The 27071-nt window shown below is 37.9% G+C and overlaps 1 protein-coding gene across 1 annotated transcript; it reads left to right on the top strand.

Annotated features, from left to right (window-relative positions):
• The first annotated feature begins 18620 nt into the window (after positions 1–18620).
• On the top strand, positions 18621–21857 carry LOC145074716 (laccase-15-like). The gene is made up of 6 exons (XM_079021048.1): positions 18621–18840; positions 18908–19059; positions 19199–19443; positions 19742–19870; positions 20472–21428; positions 21517–21857. Exons 1-6 carry the CDS (start codon positions 18673–18675, stop codon positions 21645–21647), a joined length of 1782 nt encoding a protein of 593 aa, XP_078877174.1. The 5' UTR covers positions 18621–18672; the 3' UTR covers positions 21648–21857.
• The last annotated feature ends 5214 nt before the right edge of the window (positions 21858–27071 follow it).

Genomic DNA, 27071 nt, shown 5'->3' with positions numbered 1-27071 from the left:
AAATGACCGAAAGGAGGAACGTTTGGGTAAAACGTTGGTGTTTGGTACTAACGGTCATGGACTGAAGGTATTCCAAGATCGTATTTGGGTACCTAAGTCAGGAGGAATTAGGGATCTTCTGATGGAAGAAGCTCACAAGACCATGTACTCGATTCATCCGGGTAGCACTAAAATGTATGGGGACCTGAAACCCTACTACTGGTGGCCGACGATGAAGCTTGATGTTGCAAAGTATGTGGCCGAGTGTGTGACTTGTGCGAGAGTCAAGACACAACATCAGAAACCTTATGGGAGTTTAGAACCATTGCCTGTGCCTATGGGTAAGTGGGAAGACATTGCTATGGACTTTGTCACTAAACTGCCCAGAACAAAGAATGGTCACGACATGATTTGGGTGGTCGTTGATCGATTCACTAAGAGTGCGCATTTCATAGCGGCCAGGGAGAAATGGTCTATGGAGAAGCTTGCGAATTCTTACGTGAAGGAAATTGTGAGACTTCACGGTGTTCCGTTAACGATTGTATCGGATCGTGATAGCCGTTTCACCTCAAGGTTTTGGAAAAGTCTACAAGAGGAAATGGGTACCAAGTTATGTTTAAGCACAGCTTACCATCCGCAGACTGATGGTCAGAGTGAAAGAACAATACAAACACTTGAAGATATGCTGAGAGCATGTACCTTGGAATTCCTAGGTAATTGGGATGAACATTTACCGTTGGTAGAATTTTCCTATAATAATAGTTTTCACTCGAGCATTAAGATGGCACCGTACCAAGCTTTGTATGGACAAAAGTGTCGTACGCCGTCTTGTTGGCTTGAGGCTGGGGAAAAGCAGTTTATGGGACCGGAGTTGGTTCATCAAACTTCTGAAAAGTTGAAAATAATTAGGGAAAGAATGTTAGCAGCTCAAGATCGTCAAAAGAGCTATGCTGACAAGAAGCGAAGACCGATGACTTTTGAGGTTGGAGATTCGGTTTTGCTTAAAGTCTCGCCGTGGAAGGGACTTATAAGATTTGGTAAAAGGGGAAAGTTGAGTCCAAGGTTTATTGGACCGTTTAGAGTCCTTCAGAGGATTGGGAATCAAGCTTACAAGCTCGAATTACCCGAAGAGCTGAATGGAATTCACAACACTTTTCATGTGTGTTATTTGAGGAAGTTCACGGGAGAAGTTCCCGATATAATTCCAATTTCTGAATTGAGAATTGATGAGAACAAAAGGTTGATTGAAGGACCAGAGGCAATTGTTGACCGAAAGACTAAGAAGTTGCGACGCAAAATGGTTGGGTTAGTGCTTGTCCGATGGAAACACACGAATGGGCCGAATCTCACCTGGGAGACGGAGAGTGACATGTTGAGTCGCTATCCGCATTTGTTTGTTGATGTGTGATTCCGGGGACGGAATCATTCTAAGGTGGAGAGAATTGTAACGCCTGTGTTTCGGGCTTGCCATTTGTAGCAATGTAATAGTCTAGGTTAACCTCTGTAACCCGTTTTGAAATAATAAGATTGTATTATTTGAGTATTGTGTGTTTTGTGCTTAATTGCTTAATTATGTGGTTTGATTAATTAAGAATAAAAATAAGCGTCAAAATTTAAGTGTAAAATAAACTTAATATATTTGGTTAATGTTGTAGTAGTTGAAACGAGGTTTCCGAATATATATAGAACGCCCAAATCTGACTTCGTATGAGGAAGTTATGATTTATCGAAGTTCCGGCTTAGCGATATACAGCCTGTTTTACTCGATTTGAGATCGAGCGGTTGTTAGCCGAAGCAATCTAAATGAGAATCGAAGATCTCATTGTTGGTATTGAAACGATAAAAAGTTAGGCGAGAACGGACGTCAAACGAAGAAGTTATGAATTTATAACGAAAGTTTCTGTCCCGGCCTATTAAAAATAATTAATAAAAATAAAGTCAAAATTAGCCGACGGAGTCTAAACGAAAGTCGTAGAGCATGGTCTCACCTTTCCGTGGATATAAAGAACGTCGAAAACGGAGTTCGTATGAAGAAGTTATGAATTTCCGAAGTTTATTAATCATTTTGTATTTATATTTAAATCAAAATTCGGAAGCATTATCCGAAGGAGTCACCGATCTGATCCGAGGTACGCCCCGCGTACTCCGAGGGATGTCGACACTCGCACTCGAGCACTTCGGATACGTAAGCAATGACGTTTTGGGCAGTACGCCCCGCGTACTCCGAGGCTCCAGCCTCCTATAAATAGGATGCGAGGGTTCCGGGTATTTTTGCCAATTCCCTCTCGTTTTCGTGTCGAAGCTCTGTGCAAAAACCCCCGAAGCTACCCCGAAGTCCCGGTATCATACTCTAGCCCCGAGGCAAGTCCCGAGATCCTGAAGATCCCGAAAAGTGTGGTTCCCGAGTCGAAGCTCTGCCCGCGAGAAGTTCGATTTTCGAGAAGATCTTCCAGATCTGCTGTGGATTACTACTTCTATAAGCCGTAGTGCTGTCCGATCATCTTCTGATCAAGTGAGTGTGTAGTTATTTCTTCTAATACAATAATACGAAGTATTTTATATAAAAATACGTGCTATGTGTATATATTTGGTTGTGTTATGTGTGAATGAGTATTCACTCTCTTCTATCTTATAGATCTGCTTATTTCTTTATGAGATATGTGTTATGTGTGTGTGTGCCTCATCTGTTATGTGATATATGTGTTGATTAAAGCATGCTATGCAGGTTTTCTTTAAACTATGTATACAAATGTATATTTTTATCTACTAATATGTTGGGTAGAACATGGGTAGACCGTTGGTGTGTAATAAACAGATGAGAGGCCTCGTTGTTGTTTGATTGAGTCATCTAGCGGAGTTTAGATGACGACCACTGGCTATTCTAGACAGTCTTGTGGAAACATTAGCAGGTTCGCCACCTGTAGGTGTTAATGAACTTGGGTGTTCATTCGTTGTACTCCATCCCCCTCATGGTTGCCTTATTTGACTTATATTGCTGAGGTACCCCCGAAGCATGTGTTGTCACCCCGATGAAATATTCTTAGACTAGGTCCCTTATGTTAGTTGTTTTAGGGACATTAAAGTGAGAATAACGGGAATGGGTAATTGGGTTATTGTTGGTTGGTGAAAATTAAATATGATATTTATTGTGGGTTGAAAACCCTATATGCTCACCAGGCTCCCAAGCCTGACCCACTCAGTTTTAAATTGTATTACAGGTAGTGGCGGAAGGGCATGAGATGGATGAACCATCAAGTTGTTTTGTTTACAAGTCTGCATATGTTTATATTTGTTATATGACTTGTAATGTATTCGTTTATGCTTATTGGTCTGAATCGGAACATGACACCCCGAGTTTTGATTATAATGAAAATACATTTCTTTTATGAAATGCTTCGGTAAACAATGTTTTATCATGTTTTGTTTTTGGGAACAAATTCCGCAACTCTTTCAAATCAAAAGGATTTACTCTGAAAATATTTAAAAGCATAAATGAAAATCGGTCTTTTCTGGCCGAGATTTTGGGGATGTCACATCTAAGCTGTTTGGTTGCTTAGGTCTTGTGCTCTAAATGTCGTAACTTCTTAATACGATCTCATATTTTAACAATCTTTATACTCACACGTTCTTATTTAAGTGTACTACAACTTTCATTTAGATTATTCACATTAAAAATTATTATATTTTTACTTACGATCTTTATATACATGCGTTCTTTATGAATGTATGTTTATAGAATGACATGTCGTGGTACGCAATCCATTGAACAATTGTCACGTCGTGGCCCTTCTTGGCCACGTCGTGACATATGATTTCCTCAAAACTTCATCTTTGGTCTCTGATAAAAGTAAGTTTAACCAGTATGGAACAAGGGTGTTATAGTTTCCTTTGATTCCAAGAGCTTCAAAGCTCAGATCTGGTATGTTCTATGGTCTAAATGGATAAAGTTGCCAATTTTATCCATTAGGATACTCAAAGAGATCAAGATCTCCAACCCTAGGTCTAAAGAAAGACAAATACCCCAATGTCTTAACCATTAAGCCCTTAATCTGAAAACAAATCCTTAACCCAACCACTCCAGAAGGGTTTATAATACCAGGTCTATGATAAACGTGGAAGCTTTATAGACATGCATATACAAAACATGTCTAGAATCCATTTTAGGTCTTAATAAATTAAAAATACCCAAAAACTCATGGGATGATAAAAATGTTGGATTAATGTCTAAGTCCATAACTATAATTGGTAAGACTTGACCCGCCCCGGCATGGTCCATTTGGGTTGCATGGCATCATGCATTTGGATAGACTATAATGAGAGAAATAAGACACTTATGGTTATTAATATATTATAAGTTCTAGTATATTAATAATAAGAATAATAAGATTATTTAATTAGTATTGATCAAGAATTAATCTAGGATTAATTAAGTGATCAAAAGAAGACTAATTAAATATATGGGTTGATTGTGTAAATCATCCATACTTATATAGTGGGCTAATGCTCCATGGATTATCTAGTTGGGCTAAAACCCATATGATGCTCCATGGTGTATTTGTACCCATGGATCATGGAAATGAAAGGCCATGTCAATTAGGGTTTACATGGTGTAACCCTAACTATATAAGCATCATATTATTCACCAAAATCGGCCACTAGAGAGAGTAAGAAAGGGCTAGCCGATTTTCATAAAGTGTAGAATTCTCTCAAGTTATTCCAAGTGTATTTGGTATTGTGTGAACCATTTGAGGTGTCACACTTGGGGCACTAGGCACTCAAGCTTCATGAAGACATTCTACATGAAAGAGGTATGTATTCTATCTTGTTATATTCATTGTTTTGTATGCTAGATTAGGATAATACCTTGGATGTTCATATTTGCATGTATAATAAATAAAACATAGATCCAAGGTATTTAGGGTTGCATGTACACTTAGATTTGTTAGAATGCTCAAAACCCAACAGTGGTATCAGAGCCTAGGCTTGTTTTCTTGTTATACTTGCAAAAGTAGCTGAAAAAACGAGTTTTGATGTTGTCTGCCCAGCAGACTCGCCGAGTCCATGAATGGACTCGCCGAGTCCAAGGCAAAAAGCATCCAACTCGCCGATTTGGTTCGTGCACTCGACGAGTTGGACCCCCAGACAACATAAATTCGACTTTTTTGGCTGGAATTGGACTAGGAACATTACCCTAAGATGTTTTTGGACTTATAAATTTGTTTTTGATGTGGTAATGTTCATGTTAATCCAATTTCAAAGATAATTGTCAATTGATTCATGTTTTGTATTAGTTTAAGGTTTAGACTAATTACATGAAAAAGTTTGATTTGAATTATCTTGTTCTTATGAGTTGCTTAGATTAATAGAAAAGTTGAGTGAAATAGTTGTTTTCAATCCTAATTAATCTAAGAGTTGATTCTAAAATGTGTTTTTGTAACTTGTCCTCAAGTTATATGAAAAGTCACATTTAAGTTTCATAAAATTCATAAAAGTTGGCAAAGGTTACAAAAATGAAGAGTCTAGTTCTAATTAAACGATTTTATGACTCCATAACTTGTCCTCAAGTTATGGAGGACCAAGAGTCTCTTCATTAAATAATAAATAAATAAAAAAAGTGTAAACTTAATTAATTTCATAAGTTATAAAATAAAGAAAAGTTAATTCTTTTATTAGTTTAAAGTCTTCCATAACTTGTCCTCAAGTTATGGAACTTGAAGAGTTTTTGGATTAAAACTACTTTAAACACATAAGTTATGGAATTAATTAGTTTTGAATAGTTTCAAAACTTGCCCTCAAGTTTTGGAATTTGTAAAGTTTTCTCTTATGAATACTTTAATTCCAAGTTAGCCCTTAGAATTTTAAAAGTTAAAATTCAACCCTTATACTTTATAATATTATAAGTTAATATATATATATATATATATATATATATATATATATATATATATATATATATATATAAGAGTAAAGTTAGTCTTACCGCTAGTATGCGTCATTCACGAAGTCGGTCTATAAGGTGGGTATAAGGTTTTTGCCTATAAAATGGCAACTTAATGGGTGTCCACTCTCACCCACCGCTTGCTTGACTGGTGGAGGGTCGTTAGACGAACGGGTTTGAAAGGACTATAATTCTCCCTTCATTAAAAGTATTAATGATAAATACTAAGTAACTAAACTCTTAATAATACCCAATCTTAGTTACTTAGGAAAAATGTGAATAAGCTGCTAATCCATGAAATTACACTTTGCACTTTGTTTTAAGTTGGTTAGTGGAGCGTGTGTGGTTAATCGGCACACTAACTCGTATTTAACAAGGTAGGCAAAGGGTAACTTAATGTTTATCATAGTATCGATGGAGCGTGTGTGGTTAACCGGCACATCGATTGAGGGGTAAACACTTAAGGGTACCAAGTAATTTGCATGGTTACTTCACACCTTGTTTTGTGATCTTCGGCATCCCAGTCACAAAACCTGAAGGGCACACTTGAGATTGAAACATGCCATTGAAAAGTTCAATAAATCTCAAAAGATCTAGGAGTTTCAAATCCAATTAAAACCAAATAATACATTTCGTTTATCTTGGTGGAAATTGGTGAATCATCATTCACCTACCTTCAAATATTTTATAGTTGGGATTACGGCATCCCTCTTCTAAGTTATAAAATAGTTTGTTGGGTCCTAGCCTTAATATTTCATATTGGGTGTTATATTAAGGACTTAAGATCAACTATCTTGAATATCTCCCAAAAGATGTCTGGTTTAGACATTTATGATCTTCCCAAATCTCTTGAAACAAGCTTTCCTAAATGAAGATGATGTCCCTTGGAAATCATACTTCATTCACTTCTTCTAATTATTCTCCCCAACCCACAAGTTCTTGAAAAAGTTTAAGGTCACTCAAGCCCAATTGGCAAGGCAAGGTCTAGGTGTGGTCACATCTTGGAGATGTAGTCACATATTGACAAGCCGGGAGAGTTGGGTGTCAAAGTCTTGAGAAAGTTGGTGGTTCAATCACTTTCTAAGTCACATAGTGAGTTCCTTTGGGACACCTATGAAACAGACTATGACAAGACCCTTAATGATCTTATCTATTTGTTAAGATCAACTTCCTTGAAACTTGATGGACATTGACAATAGTGACACAGGAAATCCAGGAAAGCATTCTCTTCCCAATGGAAAGGGATCGGCCATAGTCAACTCGGTTGACCAAATGGTAAAGAGAAAAGCTAAGTCTGTGATAGTCTCGTGTACCATTATCAAAGGGTCCATATGTTTATATTGCCAAAGAAAGGGGCATTGGTTGCGAAGCTGCCAAATTTACCTAAGGATGTTAAAGTCAATAAGTTTGACTCTACTTCAGGTAAAGTCCACTATCTAACTCTGTTAAGTTTCTATTATGAGATTCTTGATACATGATGTGACTGGGTCACATGGTGATGTTTTAAGAATCAAAGAAAAGTGAAGAAACTTAAAGAAAGAATATGTTGAATCTGATCGCATAGATGGATTTCTATCGTGTAGTTTGAAGATCGGATTCTTGAGCTACTTCTTAGGAGTTATGAGATATTGCTTAGGAATAGATAACAACAAGTTTTCATATGGATTGTAAGGATAAGTTTTTCTGCAAAGTTTTAAAATAAAAGAATTTTTTTTGATTTTATTTATTTTAAAATATCCTTACAATGGCATTTGAGGAAAAATTGTTGCTTATATGATTCCATTAATAGCAAGAGTGGAAATATGAAATTGATTCTTTCATTTGTGGTAATGTCTAAATTTACCAAATAAGGAAAGATTCTCATCACCCAAGTTTCAATTGGACCGGAACTTGGAATCATGCAAGTTGTATAGCATGATGAATGAGAACTTTCAAGTATTGGAAAAATTAAGACTAATTACTCGGTCACATGGATGTGTGAGTCAAGTAAAGGACTAAGGGATCGAGTACACATTCTTGTGCACTGATTAAGTCCACCACAAAAGATTGATAAGACTATTCGTCATAGTTTACTAAAGCTCAGTAAATATGATTATACTTACAAGCTTAAGTGTAACTCTGAGACATTGGAAAAGGTTCCAATGTATGGCAGAGCGAATAAGAAGAATCAAATTAGGCAGAAGGATAAAAGTTTCTCAAATCTGAAAAGATGGGAGAGTACTTTAGTATCATTTTTGTGATCATCTTAATGATTAAGAAACCATATCAAAATTAGTTCTCTAAGGAAAATCTTAGTGCATTCTTATGACTAAGAAGAGGAACTTGAATTGTTGAAGTGGTTAAATCAAGAAGATGAGTCATATTTCGTTCCAATACAAGTCTTAGAGTCATACTCCAAGATTGTAACTTGAGTGACATGTCTCAAAGAAGGTTTAAAACACTTGTTAAATGTAAGAGTAAAAGTTTTCTACTCTTGTACATTTGAAATCGGTAAGTTGTGATGTTTTGGATAAAACAAAGACCAACTTAGGCCAATTGTGTGAAGTGTTTGTCTTGATTAGAATCCACACTATCTCTTGGATATTTGACAAGGGAGTCTTATAGGTTAAGAGGATAGTGGGAGTATTAAAAGTCTCAAGAACTAATCAAGAATAGAACCTGGAGTTCTTCACTAGCACACGACTTGAGGTTTATAACCTATCGTGTTGACATATTCTGTGCCCATTCCAGTTAAAGTTGGCTTTGCATATGAGTTCTTAGAGTTCTCAATGTGTTGCACAACAACTTGGAAGTAATGGCAAGCCCTTGAGCTGCCAGGTGGCAAGAAATTAAGATTGAGTTAAGTCCATATGAGTTTGGATTTGTCATTATCCTTGTCTTGTGACTATGGTTTTGAAAATTCACATGGATAAGAACACATACACCATTAAATCTAAGTGTTATAAGGTTTCTCTCTGATTCATGAAAATGATGGTGAGGAAACACCTTCAGTAAGTAGATTTTAGCTAAGATAGCAATTGTGATATTTGCATTCTCAAAGTCGTTAGTGGAGCGTGTGTGGTTTACCGGCACACTAACCTGGACTTGTGAGAAGTGGCAAAAAGGTCTAACCATTATGATTACGGCATCCCTCTTCATAATTGTTTAGACACACAAGTGTGCTATCTAAGGGAAGGTGTATGATTTTGATAAAGTCTTATCAAAACAATCTAGTATCAGAAATTTGAACTTTGGTAAGAAAGTCAGCTGATTTCTGAGTACATGTCAAAGCTATTGGGAGCATAAGTGTTATGCTAATAATCATCATGTTAGTGGGAGCATGATAATTATGATAAGTATTGCAAGTTAGCAATGTTAATTATAGAAAACAAAAGTTTCAATTGGGAAAGAGTTGTTTTGCTATAATTAAGGGAGAGGAAATTATACTTCATCTCAAATCTATAAGCTTAGATCGTGAGGTTTTAATCATTTAGTCAAGGATATATATATGAATTTCATTTTGGAATGGCTCAACATAAGGAAATTCTGTATATGGGTCCATTATTTGCGTTCTAAAATTCGATTATGATTACGGCATCCCTTTTCATAATCTGAATTATGAGAACTTGGCAAATAGAAGTGGAAATATTATAGCAAAAGACTGGTTTAGTCTTTATGTGAGACATCATGAATCATGTCCCATATGTTTCAGATATAGGATCGATTACATGTGCTATATTCATCCTTTCTAAAATTTTCCAAATGCCTGGGGCATTAAGAAGGCAAAAGGTTTAGAACTGGATATGACTAAAAGGATTAAACAATTGTCGAGGACAATCTAAGGTTTACCAAAGATTGGTTGCTCAAGGACAGTTGGAAGTATAGTGATAATTTTGGAAAGACCATATTGACATAATCTGTAAGGAGGCAACTCTTGTTCAGAAGTGATAGTCAAAATGGAATCTGGAAATGTTTCAAAGTTAGAATTTTCAATCTATGTAAGATTAAGGAAACTTAATGCAAGAAGGATGTTTCCAAGGAGTTGATCTCCTTTGGAATACTTTGTAATGTTTGTTGTCAAGTCCTTGTGACTTTGTGCATAATCATTACAAGATGATCAATGCATATAAGTTTAGAATCTAACAGATTTCAGTAAATGACATGAATTTGGAATTCTTGCATTTGCAGTAAGGATTTGGGAGTGTGAAAAGAGAATCATTGAAGTTATGTTCAATTGATCTAGTTCACAAAGTAAAGATCATAGACAAACATAGTATGTATACTTGGTGTGTGGCATGACTAGTGTTTAGAAAACATAGTGTACATGCTTGGAGCATGGGATAACTATTGTTTTAAATTCAAGAATAAAGTTTATAGCTGAAACAGTATACAATGTATAATGTGTAATCATATGGTGATAAATAAAAGGTGTTTTATTTATGTTCATAGGTTTTGATACCATATTGGATTCAATTATTATTGTGTTTCACTTTGCATGTTTTGACTTCCCGAATAAACTAGGTTATTCTTCTGGAATGACTAAGTTATTCAAGCTATCCACAGTTGGTCATATGTTGGAAGTAGATATGAATTAAGATTGTCATGGGTTGGCTTGTAGAGGTCTAAGGTGTTGGACAAAGAGCTACAACACTCATGAGTGCTCATAAGTTCTGAGTATTGGATTCAACCCGCGCTCATTGGAATCACTTCATGGATTTTATCATGAGTGATCATGAGACGATAATATCTTATATTCTTAAAACACAGAGATATGAGTTGTTACTATGAGTTGGTTGTACATTGATTGCACGAAAACGCATTCGGTAACTCGGTGCTATAAAACGTGCCTTTGTGTATGATTCAACAAGTAGTAGAACAAGCCATATGAGTCGAAGTTTATCCATTCCTTTTATCTTCGGGATAAAAACGATATCTGTGGGCCCCTCGATGATTTGATGATGACAAATGGAAGTGCTCGGCCGGGCCAGGACTGATTTGATTTGTTCAATTAGTCAGTCGTCATAAATCGGAAATCGGGAAACAACAAATGGACAGAGAGAATGATTATAATCCATGTCTCAGTCCATATGATATCTATAATGGAGGAATATATGATCCCTTATCTAATGGACAAGTCATTAACAAAGGTTAGAGTTCATCTACAAGGTCAGAGTTCGACAGAAGCTTTTGAGAGCTACGATTGCTGATCGGTTCCTGAAGTCATACGCAATAATAGTTTTAGACTTATCCAAGTGGGAGACTGTTGGATTAATGTCTAAGTCCATAACTATAATTGGTAAGACTTGACCCGACCCGGCGTGGTCCATTTGGGTTGCATGGCATCATGCATTTGGATAGACTATAATGAGAGAAATAAGACACTTATGATTATTAATATATTATAAGTTCTAGTATATTAATAATAAGAATAATAAGATTATTTAATTAGTATTGATCAAGAATTAATCTAGGATTAATTAAGTGATCAAAAGAAAACTAATTAAATATATGGGTTGATTGTGTAAATCATCCATACTTATATAGTGGGCTAATGCTCCATGGATTATCTAGTTAGGATAAAACCCATATGATGCTCCATGGTGTATTTGTACCCATGGATCATGGAAATGAAAGGCCATGTCAATTAGGGTTTACATGGTGTAACCCTAACTATATAAGCATCATATTATTCACCAAAATCGGCCACTAGAGAGAGTAAGAAAGGGCTAGCCGATTTTCATAAAGTGTAGAATTCTCTCAAGTTATTCCAAGTGTATTTGGTGTTGTGTGAAACATTTGAGGTGTCACACTTGGGGTACTAGGCACTCAAGCTTCATGAAGACATTCTACATGAAAGAGGTATGTATTCTATCTTGTTATATTCATTGTTTTGTATGCTAGATTAGGATAATACCTTGGATGTTCATATTTGCATGTATAATAGAGAAAACATAGATCCAAGGTATTTAGGGTTGCATGTACACTTAGGAGTGTTAGAATGCTCAAAACCCAATAAAAAACTCCAACCAAAGTCTAGATCTACAACATATGTTGCTCTTGGGAGTCAAGAGAGTCATAAAGTTGCCAACTTTATGAATTCCTTCCTTCCAAACTTGATCAAACATGAAGAACATGGGACAATATCCTAGATCTAACCACTTTAAGTCATAAAGATCGAGCCTTTGACACTTAAAAAGATCTAGAAGCTATGAAAGATTATGATGATGTTGGTTCCTTGCAAGTTCCAGTGGAGCGCATTCTTTTCATTCTTTTCTTCTTCTCCATGCCAACAATGCTTAAAAAGGCCACAAATCACCAAGGGAACGAGAACTAGGGTTTCTCTGAGGTATAAGGGTATCGGAGGCTGGTAATGAACCCTATAAATGGCTTAGATGGTTCTAAATATGAAGTAAACCCTAAAATTATCATGGGTTTGTGCAAGAACGTCTGCCATGTCGTGGCCATCATTAGCCATGCCTTGGTGGTCCACTAAGACACCTAATCCACCTAATCAGTGTCACGTTGTGAGCATCCTTGCACCATATCGTGGCACGGGGTTTCCTCCAAAACTTCATCTTTGGTTCCTGATAAAAGTAAGCTTAACCAATCTGGCACATGGGTGTTACAACTCTCCCCTACTTAAATTACATTTCATCCTCGAAATCACTCCTTACTATTCCCTCTGCCACACTAGTTGACCTTGCACGAACTTCTTAACCTCTAATTAGATCAAATAAATCATATCATGCAGACGACTGCCTCCCATTACTATAATAAAAACCTAACTCAACAGGACTCATATACCCTACCGAATAACAATCCTTGACCTACTAACTTTAACCAGGGAAGAACGACTATCACTACTGTGCCCGTAATCCGAAAATCCAATACCTTGTCTGATTCCCAAACATATAGAGTCATTCGGAAACACAACCTAAATGAGTCCACTACGCGACCCGAATCCGACCATGAATTATCTTGTTGATAATTGGGCCTTACCCAGGTGTCTTACCCAACTTACATAATCGAACGGGCCTTGCCCACGGGTGTCACCCATCCTGGTGTATGTTATGAGTCTCATCATAGACTTACAATACTTCACGGCAACCTATCAACCTTATGAATGCTATGGCTACCCGTAGTCTTACAACACTTCCATAACAACCTATCAACATTGTGAATGCTATGGCTACATGTAGTTTTATAACACTTCTATAACTGCCATGGGTCCAACACATGGTCTTGCCCTTCATTTACCATACCAAACAATTATCAATCATGATTTGAAACCTGGCCTGACTGTATCCTAATCAGGTGCTCGGGTCATGCTTCCAACCCTAAAGCCTTTATTAGACAACAACAGGCCAAGAGGCTCTAACACAACCCTCAACCTGAACCTAATCACATATCAACCATGTGTCACTCGGAATGCCGCCAACATATACAATTCAAATCCTCTTTACCATTCCGATGGTTGAACAAACTACACGGACGATGCATCGCTCACACCTAGGAGTGTTAGGTCATCACTACTCTTACCTCGCTAATGGTAGTGATTGGCTCAACGAGCTAATCAACCATCAACTGACATCCAAATCAAGCAACATAAGTACCTGGAACTCTTACTTCGCTAACCTGGAAGGGACAACCAACTACCATGAGATTTTAGCCTAAAGTCTTATGATGAGAGGTCTATACGCATGCCACTGAAAACATGAACCTAGTAGCATCTTGCCCTACACTCACATTCTGATCAATCCGTTACACTTCTCAATCTTGAAAGATCCAAACCATCTTGAATTCTACTGATCCAATGAACTTACAATGTAACTCCTTCCGACCCATCATGTTGAATCTAACACATCGATCTGACTGCTAGTCCACCGAGCAGGTCAATCAGATTGTTTTTTTCTTTGCTCACACCATCGATGCCCACCGCCTCCTGAACGGATGCCTACCGCCAAATCAATTGGCTACTCTTCAAGCATGACTCTTGGTATGAAAAATGATATAGGACGATCCTTTGATAGTAATAACAAAGAAATCATAAAGAACTACAATCCTTAGATGGTAACATATGATACTTTCTAATATTATAGTTTCAAACCCGACGTAAGCGATCTATACACCACCTTTTTTACGAGGCACTACGAAGGAGGTTGAATCCCAGTTCCATTGAAATCTACTAATGTTCCAATAATAGTTCTAACCTACTAACCAAGAACATGCCCACATTAGATAAAATAAAGGTCCAATTACATACCAATGATTTCCTGAGGCTCTACCTTGACCACCTGGCAAACAATAGGTGTTGAGGTCGACTTCTAAAACCTTGGTTTTTATATTTGTTGTGACACTGTCACATGAAATGTTTTATTCAACCACTAAACGTTTTAAGAAAATTTTATTTGGGACCGTTATCTGTGTTTGAACTCTACAAAACATTTGATTCAAGCTTCAGAATCATTTTCCGCAAACAAAAACTATAATTTATTTTAAAAGATTTTATTAAAGGCTAATTCAAATAGCGCATGTGAGGGGTGTTACACTTCAACACCCCCTACACACGATCGACAAGCGTAAACACTCTATCAGACCAAACTCCTAAGGGTAATCCCCTAATATCCACCAACACAACTCTCTTATCCACCACTAAGTCTTTCGATCATGGTTCCGTTTCTTTGATCACATTGACAATAACATGGTTATTTTTAAACCCTTCCCATGCTTGATGGCTCACAAAATCCATCACGAGTCAACGTCCCCCAACATATTGAACCTCTACATTCCTAAACCCTTATTCTAAACAAAGTTTCAAAAAATAAGGAATAGCCTTCGGGTCCTTCATAACAACCTAAAAGGATAATTCCCCCTCATACTTCGTAACAACCATGTCATCAGGAAAGTTAATCTTTTACATTGTAGCCGGAACATATATGTCTTTCTCCACTCCACCCTTCAACACATTAGCAAACGTAACAACCAACATGTTATTATTAGCACCAACGTCCACTTTTAGGGGACTTTGTTTCATCATCATTGTTATAACCCCAATTGTTACTTTCTGGTCCCATCCAAATCTAACCACAACAAACAAACATATGGAAATTCCCGATCTAAATTGAATGCAACTTAAACACTAATTCCACTTCATACCTAGCACATAAATCTAACAAAAGCAAACCTCATGCCTTGTTTCATTAATTTGTTCTCTATGCAGACGTCTGAAACATACTATAACACCGGGTTCCTGGTATGTTTTTAAATTATAATTTTATTCATTTTAGTCTAAAACTTGACGAGTTGGAGGCCCAAACTCGTCGAGTAGGAAATGGATTTGGACGCGGGCTTTGACGTCTACTCGACGAGTTGGAAGCCTCAACTCGACAAGTAGGACTGCCAGAGTGAAACCCTATTTTTGGGGTTTTGCACCCTATTTAAGTATCTTAATCCCCTTATGTCAGCCTCATTTACAGCCTCTAAGTCCTAAAACTCTAGCCACAAAACCCTAGTGCCTTGTGTAAGCTTGTGAGACCTTTTTGAGAGAAATCTTGTGCTTTTGAAGCTTATGGAAGAAGAGGAAGCTAGAGGATTCAAGAAGAAGAGAGTAGATCCAGAAACTTCCCTTCATTTGCAGCATTTTCAGGTAAGCAAGTCTCATACTTGCTTAATGATTTCTTAGATCTCTTCATTTCACTTTTATGGAGTTTTTTGGTCCAAGAATGTAGCTTTTGGGAAATGGATGACCCAAGTGGGTATTCTTCCAGATCTAGGACCTTAGAGGGCTATCATGGCATAAATGTGCAAACTTTATGGCCATTCAAGCCCCACGAAATCTTTAGGATGAATTTTGGCCTTTTAAGCCCCAAAAGGCCATGCATGGAGATAAAGGTATAAACTTTACGTGTTCAAATGATGCCTAAGGCCTAGATCTCTGTTGTATGTTGTAGTTTGGAGTATGAATGACTTGTGGAACAAGATCTAAGTTCTAAAGAGTTAGGGCTTGAGCCAAACCCGTTAAATGAGGGTATTAATGGGTAAAGTTGGAAACTTTACCCTTAAAAGGACGTTTTCAGAGTGTATAAGAAGCAAGAAGCTTAGATTTGAAGTGTAGGGGCTTAACCTGTTAAGATGGCCTAAACAGACAGAGGAAATCATCGAGTCCATAGAGGAACTCGACGAGTTGAGTCAATTTGTCCTGATGCTGAACATGATAGAACTCGACGAATCTGAGGATGACTTGACAAGTGGACTCGCCTAATCGCGATTATGAATAGCTAGGGAACTCGGCGAGTCAGGGGGATGACTCGAAGAGTTGGATCGCGATTTCAGGGTTTTTGATTTATGGAACTCGACAAGTTGATGGGTTAACTTTGCGAGTTGAGTCAACCCAAAATGTTGACTTTGAGCAGACTATGACTTTGACCAGGGGTAAAATGGTCATTTTACCCTAAGAAAGATTATTGAATTTTGACTAAGTGTTATTGTGATAATGATAGCCGAGGAGTCGTTGGAGCAGTCGTTAGAGATTCCTCACACGGGATTTCACAATTAGCTTTGCGGGGTGAGTTTTCCTCCAGTAGGAACAGGTCTAAGGCACCAAGGTCGGCCCGTTTATGTATGATAGTATGTTCCGGACTAAGGTCCGATGCCGAGCGGGGCTCGATGTAGGTTTATATGTTTCCGAGTTTCGATCTGATGTCGGGGCGGTACCCGAATAATGTTAGTATGCTTGATGTCTTTGTGATTCTTGCATGTGTTTGTATCTGTATGTTTCCGGACTATGGTCCGATGTCGGGGCGGTTCCTAAGGAATGTTTGTATGCTTTCCGGATTTCAGTCTGATGTCGGGCGGGGCCCGAGGAACACTTTTTTTGTCTATGATTAGGTGATTATGCTCATGTTATGTGTATTTGTAGTTATGCTCATATGTATGCCGAGCTTTGCTCGATGCTGGGCGGGGCCTGATGCCGAATGCAGTCTGATGCCGAGCAGGGCCCGATGCCGGACAAGGCCGATGTCGGGCCGTGCCCGATGTAGCAGGGCGGGGCCCAATGTATGTTATATGTGTTTATGTGTATGGTATGTGGTAGTTTAGGGGACTCACTAAGCTTCGTGCTTACAGTTTTCAGTTTTGGTTTCAGGTACTTCCGCTAGTAAGGGGAAGAGCTCGGAATGACTGCATTGCACACACCACAACATTTAGCCTGGGATGATATACTATGTTATTTAAACATGTGATTTTGATATAGTGTTTTGATATGATGTTTTGAGATACTATCTTTTATGGTTTTATGAGATGATTTTGGATTACTATAGTTTTATTATAAATTAAAAACGAAATTTTTAAACCGTATTTTTAGAATGTTACACATATTCATGCTTAGCACATTAGTCTGAAAGTTCTTTCTTATTCGCATTTTTTGAAAAATTTATAACAAAGAACGATATTGATAAGTCCTCCCCTACCCTTAGATTAGGGTTTATGTACTATCTTCCGGCCTTTATTCATGTGCACCTCATGTCACATTGTTCTCTTCTTGGTCTTCCCAATCCTCCATCGACATCCTTCCACCCGTTTATTGTTGACGTCTAACTAACAAGTTAAAGAAAGAATAACTTTAGTTTCACCCATATTAAATAAACTTTTAACCGACTTTATCTAATATAAATTTTAATCTTATATGACGTTGTATTTGCGAGAGAAAAATTATTGAATTCTGTATAGTCATTTCACTAGACATTATTTAAGTTGAAATTAGTTATAGCTTATTTCAAATAATCAAATAAATAAATAAAATTTTATACAGCAAATATGATTCATGCTTGATTTTTTTTACCAACTTATAATGTGGTTTTTTATATAATTTATATAATCATATTTAAATATCGTATATTTTGATGATATAATAAAATGTGATTGCATTATCGGAAAAATTGTTGTATTACACAAACTGAAAAATTGAAAAACAATTACATAGACAGTTATTTAAACCAAATGCAAATAGGAATATTCTTATATTTCTTTGTTTCTAGCTGGCTTCTAGCTAAGAACAAAAGAATGAAAGTGGTCTATAAAATAATAAGCAGGTCAAATAATCAGGCTTCCTACTACGTACATTTGCAACTAATTTTCCATTTTCTTGAAGACCTCGTGTTTATTATATGTTTTTTTAACAACAAATCTAATTTACTTTAATTTCACCTTTAACCCTTGACCTAAAAAAAAGTAAGAAAATACCTGTTGCCGTTAAGGTAAGGTAGAAGCCCTTTGGTTTATGCTTCTCCACGACGTTATATAGAAAGTGGTACAATACCAGAATAAACTTTAATTAATTTCAATGATTGTAAGAACTAAAGTAACTTGAACAATTTGTCGTCTTAACGTACGACTGTTGGCTCCTTCTTGGTTCTCAATCTTATTAATTATTCATTTGAGATTTTGTGTGATCTCCATCCTTACTTCTTTACCTAAATGAACAATACCTGTCCTCACGTCTTTATTTTCTATATATACCCTTACAAATTACAATACAAGAAATACATTTTATATTGAAAAATATATAATTAACTAATTAAGACTGGTATAACTGATCCAAAGACTATGTCATCCACAGACATGCATGTTAATTAGGTGCCTTAAAATTAATATACGTGTGTATACATATAGATTATAGGCACATGGGTCAAGGAAATACAAGTTAATTGAACTATTAAGAAATCCGACGACCAGCCAACAGTTAGCAGCCTCTATCTTCTCTAGCATACTATAAATACATGCATGCATGCGAAAACATAATTGAAAGAAGCCAATTAGTTCTAGGGTTTATCATGATTACACCATTAGTACTCAAGGAGATGAAGATGAGCTTTCAAGCTCTAGGTTTTCTTCTGGTTCTTTCATTCATCCATTCACAAGCTGCTGTCCTTCAGTACACTTTTATGGTAAAGTTTTAAATTTCTATAAACCAGAAAATCATCAATTAGTAAATCTGGTTTCGTTTTTTTTCAGATTCAAGAAACCAACTACACGAGGCTATGCAGTAGCAAGACCATTTTAACTGTTAATGGACAATTCCCAGGTCCAACAATCACTGCTCGCAGAGGCGACACTGTCATCGTTGACGTTATCAACGGGGGCGACCACAATATCACAATCCATTGGTACGTATAAAATTAATATAATAAGCATTAATATTCAAAAGCTTTGTTTTCATCTTTTTGTCTTAAGTTAATCCATGTGAAGTCGATAATATGATGTTTAACGATGAATAAGATGATGATATTGTACGTATATATATAGGCATGGAGTGAAACAACCAAGGTACCCATGGTCAGATGGACCGGAGTTTGTGACACAATGCCCGATCCAACCGGGTGCTAACTTCAGCCAAAGGGTTTTGCTTTCCGATGAAGAGGGGACATTGTGGTGGCACGCGCATAGCGATTGGTCACGCGCCACCATACACGGCCTATTTGTCATTTTACCTCGGCTGGGAACTACCTACCCTTTTACCAAACCTGACGCAGAAGTCCCTGTCGTTTTAGGTTTAATTTTAGTCTTTTACCCTTTTCTATTTTATAGTAATTATGATCAAAGACTTTTGGTTTAAATAACTGTTTTTAAGTAAAATAAAGTCCAAAGATTATACTTTGGTTTATTTTAATACGTGCAAACACGTTTTTAGCTGATTCCCACTTCCTTAAACAACCTTCTTATTTTATTATTCTTTGTAGACCCTATCTAGAAAGATGCTATACTTAAAACATAATTGTTTTTATATTAATTATTTAGAAATTAACAATGAGTTTGTTAATAAAAAGTGACAACCGAAAATGTGTGCAGGGGAATGGTGGCAGAACGATATACAAACAGTGTTCGAAGACTTCATCACCGGCGGAGGAGATCCCGCCAGCTCTGATGCTCTTACTATCAACGGTCAGCCTGGTGATCTTTACAATTGCTCTTCTTCAGGTATTTTATTTATTTAAATTAGATTATTGATTATTAATTATGATTTAAAAATAATTGTTATATATAGTCAAATTAAGTTTGTTCTAATACCATATATATATATAATTGTTTTTTAGTTTGCATGATGATGATCGGAAGAAACTAACACAATATTGATGAACCTACTTTGTTTTGTTTGGGCTATAATTTATAAAAAAAGATTAATTATAATTAAGTCTAAGTTCCAAACATAAAAGAATACATATATGAAAGGTAAAAATCCATCTGATCAACTATATTTATCCATTAACACCCATACAAAAAATTAAACACGAGTGTAAAGTTTTCAACCAAAACTATAAAATTAATTTATCTAAAACTATCAAATTTAAATGATACATTAATTCCGTTTTTCAATTCTATAGTAAAATCAATATAGTATTAATATTTCATTTAAACAATAAAAAGAGATTGACATTCTTTATTTTCTTGAAGTAAAAGGAATTATCAATAAAAACGAGAAAACCTAATTATCATTCTTAATAGATGGATTTTTTTTAAACTTTTAATATATAAACAATATATTATTGATAAATTTCTTGAATTAATTGTGTGTGTGTAGAAACAACGAAAATAAAAGTCGATGAAGGAAAGACATATATGCTCAGAATGGTCAACGCCGCCATGAACAACATTGCCTTCTTCGCCATCGCCAACCACTCACTCACCGTCGTTGGAGGCGACGGCGCCTACATGAAACCACTCATATCCAATTACATCACCATAGCCCCCGGCCAAACCCTAGACCTCCTCCTAACAGCTAACCAACCAGCCGGCGGCCGGTACTACATGGCGGCCAAGCTCTTCAACGGCCAACCCAGCAGCCTATTTGACAATACCACAACCACCGCCATTCTTGAATACAACACCGGAAATTTCACCCCATCGTCCCAGGCGCCGGTGTTCCCTTCCCTTCCAGATTTCAACGACAGTAACGCATCATTTAACTTCACTTCAAGTTTACGAAGTTTAGCCACCCCTGAACATCCAATCGACGTTCCATTAAATATAAAAAAGACACTCCTCTACACTCTCTCCATAAACACAGTGCCATGTAGCGTCAATGAGACATGTTTAGGGCCAGGTGGGCGGCGGTTTGCAGCGAGCATTAACAACATAACTTTTGATATGCCGTCGACGTCGGTTCTCGGAGCTTACTACAGAGGAATAAACGGTGTATACGGGAATGATTTTCCAGATGTTCCGCCATTCAGATTTAACTACACGGCTAGTAGTTTGAATAGGTCGTTGCAGTTTCCGGAAACTGGGACGGATGTGGAGATGTTGAAGCATAATGAGACGGTGGAGCTGGTGTTTCAGGGGACGAATTTGGTTGCCGGAGTTGATCATCCGATGCATTTGCATGGGCATAGTTTTTACGTGGTGGGATCGGGATTTGGTAACTTTAACAGGAAAAGAGACTCGTTGAATTATAATTTGGTAGATCCTCCTCTTATGCAAACCATTGCAGTTCCTCAGAATGGTTGGACTGCCATTAGATTTAAGGCAGATAATCCTGGTAAGCTTTCTTTTCATTTATTTTTCTTTTTATTATTTAAAATATAGTATAATACTAATAAATTTCGTACTATTGGTATTGATATCAGGAGTCTGGTTCATGCATTGTCATCTAGAACGTCATGTCAGCTGGGGAATGGGAATGGTATTTATAGTAAGGAATGGAAAGAGCTCAAATGCTAGAATCTTGCCTCCACCTCCCGACATGCCTCCATGTTAGAGCGCTTACATATTCTTTTAAATTTGGAAGAGTTTTTTGCGTGGTTTTCTTTTAGTATGAGAAAAACAAGTGTTGTGTAAAAGTAATTTAAATTTTACTTAATTTGCTTTTGAGTTATGTTTTCAAATATAAAAAATAAGTTGGTTAATGAATCATGAGTTACGAAATGTATCCAAAAAGTGTTTAAGTATATAAACTTGAGTTAGGAAACTCTCTTGCTTATGAAACTTCTTGCCTTTGCATTTTGATCCAAATTACTAAATAATAACGCACTTCTACGACCATATCCGTCGGTAATCCAATGGAAATGGCCACAAGACAAATTTCTAATGGGAAAAAAATATGTTTGTAAGAACGTATCGGTAATTTATTCTAGCAGAAAACTTTGTTGGTAGTTAGTGACAAACATTCTAGCTAAAGCTGGGCTTCCACCTCTTCCCTTTGGTTATCCTTTTTTTGTCATATTCTCGAGTTCAACTTAACTAAGGAAAAGAATGGAAATAGATGAAAGTAAAAAAAAAAAAAAGTTGATGTTCATGAATTCATTAAAGGAATGGCTTAACGTCCCAGATTCCACAATAAAATTTTCATTTTAAAAATAGAATAAACACCTATTTTTAAAAAAAAAAATACATTCACTTTGGCCATTTGTTCATAAACCATTATTCAGAAATCAGATATATAAAGAATTCAATGCGAAATCTTGAATCATAAAACTGTTGATGTGTGTGTACAATCCCGCTTTCGAATTCCGATAAGTAGCTGAAAAATATTTAATCAACAACCATAAGCATAAATCTTAATGAGTTCCCAAAATATCACATACAACACAACATAAGTAAACATCTATGGGTTATCAGCAACCATGAGGATTATCAACAATCTCAATGGGCTAACAGCACGCTAGGTGGACAAACATCATGTCCAATGGGCTAATAACATGTCTTATGGGTTATCAGCAACCCTGGGGACTATCAATAGTCTCAGCGGGCTAATAGCATGTCATGTGGGTTATCAGCAACCATGAAGACTATTAGCAGTCCCAATGGGTTAACAACATGCCCTATAGTTATTATCAACTCCATAACATATATAACAACAAACGGCATGTAAGACCCAGTTGGTCAGCAACTATAGTGAGGAGACTCACCTGAATGAAGAGCTAAAATCCCCTACTCATAGTCCCGTAGAATCAACTAGACGGACCTCCTAAACCAATCACAAGCTAAATCTCATACTATAGCTAAACACCTCTCCAAATTAAACCAAAAGTCAAAATGGTCAAATAGTCAACGGTCAAAGTCCACCTTAGCAGGTCGTCAGGTCATGGCCTCCCATTTGCAACGTTGTGGAAGAAAGAGTGACAAAATAGTCGGGCATCCCCCAGTCACCATGTCATGGCGGCCAAAATGTCACGTCATGGGAACTGGGTCTAAATAACTTAATGGATTAAGCTATTTTCCTTCAACCTCAAGAACTCCAAAGCTCAGATCTAGTCTTTCCCAAGGTCTTGATAGATAAAGTTTCCAACTTTAACTTTAATACATCCCAATAAATCTAGATCTCTAAACCTAGATCCTTAATGACAACTTAAGGCATGAACTCAACCATTAAGCTCTTAATTACCAAAGCCAAAAATCCATAACTTCCAGAAGGCTTTCTTACTTCTATTCCAACATAAAAATCATAACTTTATGGACATTCATGTCCAATGAAAGTCTAGAACTCCAACTAGGTCAAAATGGTGAAATGAGACCAAAATCCCATGCATGGAACTCAATATAAAATCAAACTTCAAATCCAAAAGATAAGACCAAGGGACCAAGGTGAGCTATAAAGTTTCAAACTTTATCTCATCAAGTGTAACATCCAGATCCTTAAGGTATGAAAAATTATACATTTTCCGGATTTAGGACTGGTCACGATGTGAAGGTAGCACCCTCACGTTGTGGCATGGCCATAATGTGCGGGTTGTATCTTTAAGGTGTCACAACGTGAGACCTGATTTCATGAAACCCTAATTTCGGGCTTTGAAACAATTTAAGGGAAGTGGGGGGGGGGGGGGGGGGGCTAGGGTTTTCTTCACCTTTATGATGGGTTTTGAGCACTACATTATGCCTATGGTGTACATGCAACCATAATGCTTTGGATCTAGGTTTTTCTCAAGTTATACATGCAAATAATCATCCAAAGCATAAACCCTATGACTAGCATACACAATTTCGAAATTGACATATAAATTAGGGTTTATTCATTACCTCACTTGTTATATTGTAATAACAAGTACAATCCTTGCTTGATCTTGACTTCTGAAAGCCTAGTGCCCCAAGTGTTTCACCTTTAATGGAGTCACAAACACCCAATGCAAATGAACACTTAGAGAGGTAAGAAAAATTGGCCAAGGTTCTTCTTAGAATGCTTAGAGTCGAAAATCCTAACTAGAGGGTCTTTAAATAGACGTGGTTGCTAGGGTTTTTAGGTGTAAACCCTAATACCTTACTTAGGCACCAAGTAGCCCTTGGACAGAGGATAGTTCTGAGCGGGCATGATCATTTTATTGTGTCTGAGGACATAGTATAGAGCTTCATTTTTCAGATAGGTTTTGATAGCAGTACAGGTGGTGGGTCTTTGGTTAGATGTGACCCTTTCGTTCCTTTTGAGCTATGATGTGGATCGATTGGCATATCTGACATGAGCGATCGGTAGCCAATTATTGGTCAACGACCTGTTTCCATCATTCGCAACAAGAGAATCAGAGTTGGCAGTGTGCGAGTAACATGATGATATCTTGCATGGGCGGTCTAGCAGGGAGACAGACCACTAGAGTTTCCAGGTTTTGGAGAGTCAGAAATGGTACGCAACGGCAGAGGGGTTCGTCCTGTTTCGGGATTAGGAGTTCCTGATTAGGTTCGAGTGTCTTGGAAGGGAGATTGTTGTATGATATGAGATTTTTGGTGGTGCTTCTCGAGTTATTGGGTTTGATCTATGTGTTGTCAAGGAGCGATTTCGAGGGCGAAATCTAATTCAAGTGGGGGAGAATTGTAGCACCCCGAATCCTGGATGAGAAATTTAAGAGTTATAATGCACTTTGGATGGCCTACTCGACGATTTGGTTGGTCCTAGCTCGTTGTGTAAGGGTTGAGTTGTCCACATGGGTTATGAAGCCTACTCGTTGAGTCGAAGGGCTGGACTCGATGAGTTGAGTCTGCATTGACAAAACCCTAATTTTAGGACTTGCACCCTATTTAAAGGCCTTTACGTGTAACATCCAAAAAATACAGTCTGAAAATTTCGTTTTAAAATAAGTAATAAAACCATATTCATCAAACGTCATATAAGAGTCATAAAAAATTCATCTCAAAATATCTTAACAACTGTCAAATATATCAGAATATAAACATCCCAGGCTGAACAAACGGTGTGTGCACTGCAATCTTTCCGAGCTCCTCTTTTGAAAACTGAGTACCTGAAACCAAAACTGAAACTGTAAGCACGAAGCTTAGTGAGCTCCCCCAAACTACCACATACCATGCAATAACATATAAAGCACATACTGGGGCCTTGCCCCCTCCATCGGACCGAAGTCCGAAGCTGACTGACTGGGACCTTGTCCCCTACATCGGACTGAAGTCCGAAGCTGACTGACTGGGACCTTGTCCCCTACATCGGACTGAAGTCCGAAGTTGACTGACTGGGACCTTGTCCCCTACATCGGACCGAAGTCTGAAGCTGACTGACTGGGACCTTGTCCCCTACATCGGACCGAAGTCTGAAGCTAACTGACTGGGACCTTGTCCTCTACATCGGACCGAAGTCTGAAGCTGACTGATCATAGCATCACATATCAATTAGCATAGGCACATAACTCCTGTCTGAGCCACGGAGGCGTCAAACATACTAACTACTACATTGGACCGAAGCCCAAAAACCACTGCTAACTGAACGGGTCGGCATTGTGGCCTTAGACCCGTTCCTACTGGAAGGAAACTCACATGAGACTACTGAACTGGTGCTGCTAATCCTTTTGACTGCTACCTGACCTCTGACTCCGAACTACTGCTCCACTAGCTCCTCGGGCTACCAATGTCAATATAACACTTAGTCCAACTGACCTCCAAAGGTCAACTAGGTCAACTTTGGTCAAGGTCAAAATCCTGGTCAAAGTCAACCTTCCAGGTCAACCCTACTCGCCGAGTCCACCTAATAACTCGCCGAGTTCATATGCTCAGGGTCTTTCTATTCGCGACTCGACTCGCCGAGTCAGTCCATGACTCGCCGAGTCAACTATTTCCGAGTCCTGACCTGTCTAACTCGCTGAGTCTCCACCCGACTCACTGATTCGAGTTTCAACTCGAAGGGTTTGGGGTTTCACGACCTGACTCGCCGAGTCCAAGAATAGACTCGCCGAGCCCAAGGCAATCTTCAACCAACTCGTCGAGTTGTTCTTCCAACTCGTCGAGTTCATGCCTAACTTCATCCAACTCGACGAGCTGTTCATCCCACTCGTCGAGTTCCTTCTCATCTTCAAGCTACTCGCTGAGTCCACTAGAAGAACTCGCCGAGTCTATTCAGTCCTTAATCCATGCAGTGGCTTTTTGAGCCAAACAGGGCTTCCAACTCATAGATCCATACTTCTAAGGCCTATCCCCCACGTAAAGTGGCAAACTTTACGTGTAGATCAAGAGATCTAGGCTTAAAACAATCCAAACTAGGGTTTAAGACAAAGAGGCTTCACTATCAACCCAAGAACAGATGCTTTATGACTTCCTAGGCCAAGATACACTCAGATCTGAAGTAGCAACTTCAGATCTAGGCTTCTAACTTGAAATAGTTCTTAAGCATGGCATAAAATCCCCAAATCACATAGCCAAGGTTGATCTATTAAGAAAAAGAGAGAAGGTAACGATTTATTACCTTTAAATGCTCAGAAATGATCCACCAACTCTGGATCCAAGGCCCCCCTTCTTGCTCCACAATGACTATCTTCTCTCTCAAGCTCCAAAAGCTTCACCAAGGGTAGATCTTGCTCCAAAACGATTATGGCGGCTAGGGTTTTGTGTTCTGTGGTAGAGAGGCAGTAAAGGAACCCTAGGGGAGAGAATGAGTCGTTTAAATAAGCTCCAAGTCCCGGATTTACGGTTTTCCTTGCTCAGACCAGACTCGTCGAGTCACCTTGGCCGACTCGCCGAGTTGGTCGCTTACACCTCAACTCGGATCCCGCTCGGACTCGCCGAGTCCCTCTTTGGACTCGCCGAGTCAACCCTCTTTAACTAGGGTTTTTCCTTTCCTTTCTTGACCTTTCTGATTTCGGGTGTTACATTAAGCCCTCATTTCCGCCTCCCTGACCATTTAGACACACTGAGAGAAACCCTAGACGAGCTGTGGCAGTTGTGAGAGAGAGAAAGGCTAAAGATCTTGTGTTCA

The sequence above is a fragment of the Lactuca serriola genome, chromosome 9 (assembly GCF_051521515.1).
Source record: "Lactuca serriola cultivar US96UC23 chromosome 9, Lser_US96UC23_V15, whole genome shotgun sequence".
Classification (NCBI taxonomy): Eukaryota; Viridiplantae; Streptophyta; class Magnoliopsida; order Asterales; family Asteraceae; genus Lactuca; species Lactuca serriola.
This window is presented reverse-complemented; position numbering and strand designations above follow the sequence as displayed.

Coding starts and splice junctions, on each gene's coding strand:
- LOC145074716 (XM_079021048.1), top strand. CDS start 18,673: ATGCATGCATGCGAAAACATAATTGAAAGAAGCCAATTAGTTCTAGGG. Junction 19,060..19,198: donor CACAATATCACAATCCATTG/GTACGTATAAAA, acceptor GTATATATATAG/GCATGGAGTGAAACAACCAA. Junction 19,444..19,741: donor AGAAGTCCCTGTCGTTTTAG/GTTTAATTTTAG, acceptor AAATGTGTGCAG/GGGAATGGTGGCAGAACGAT.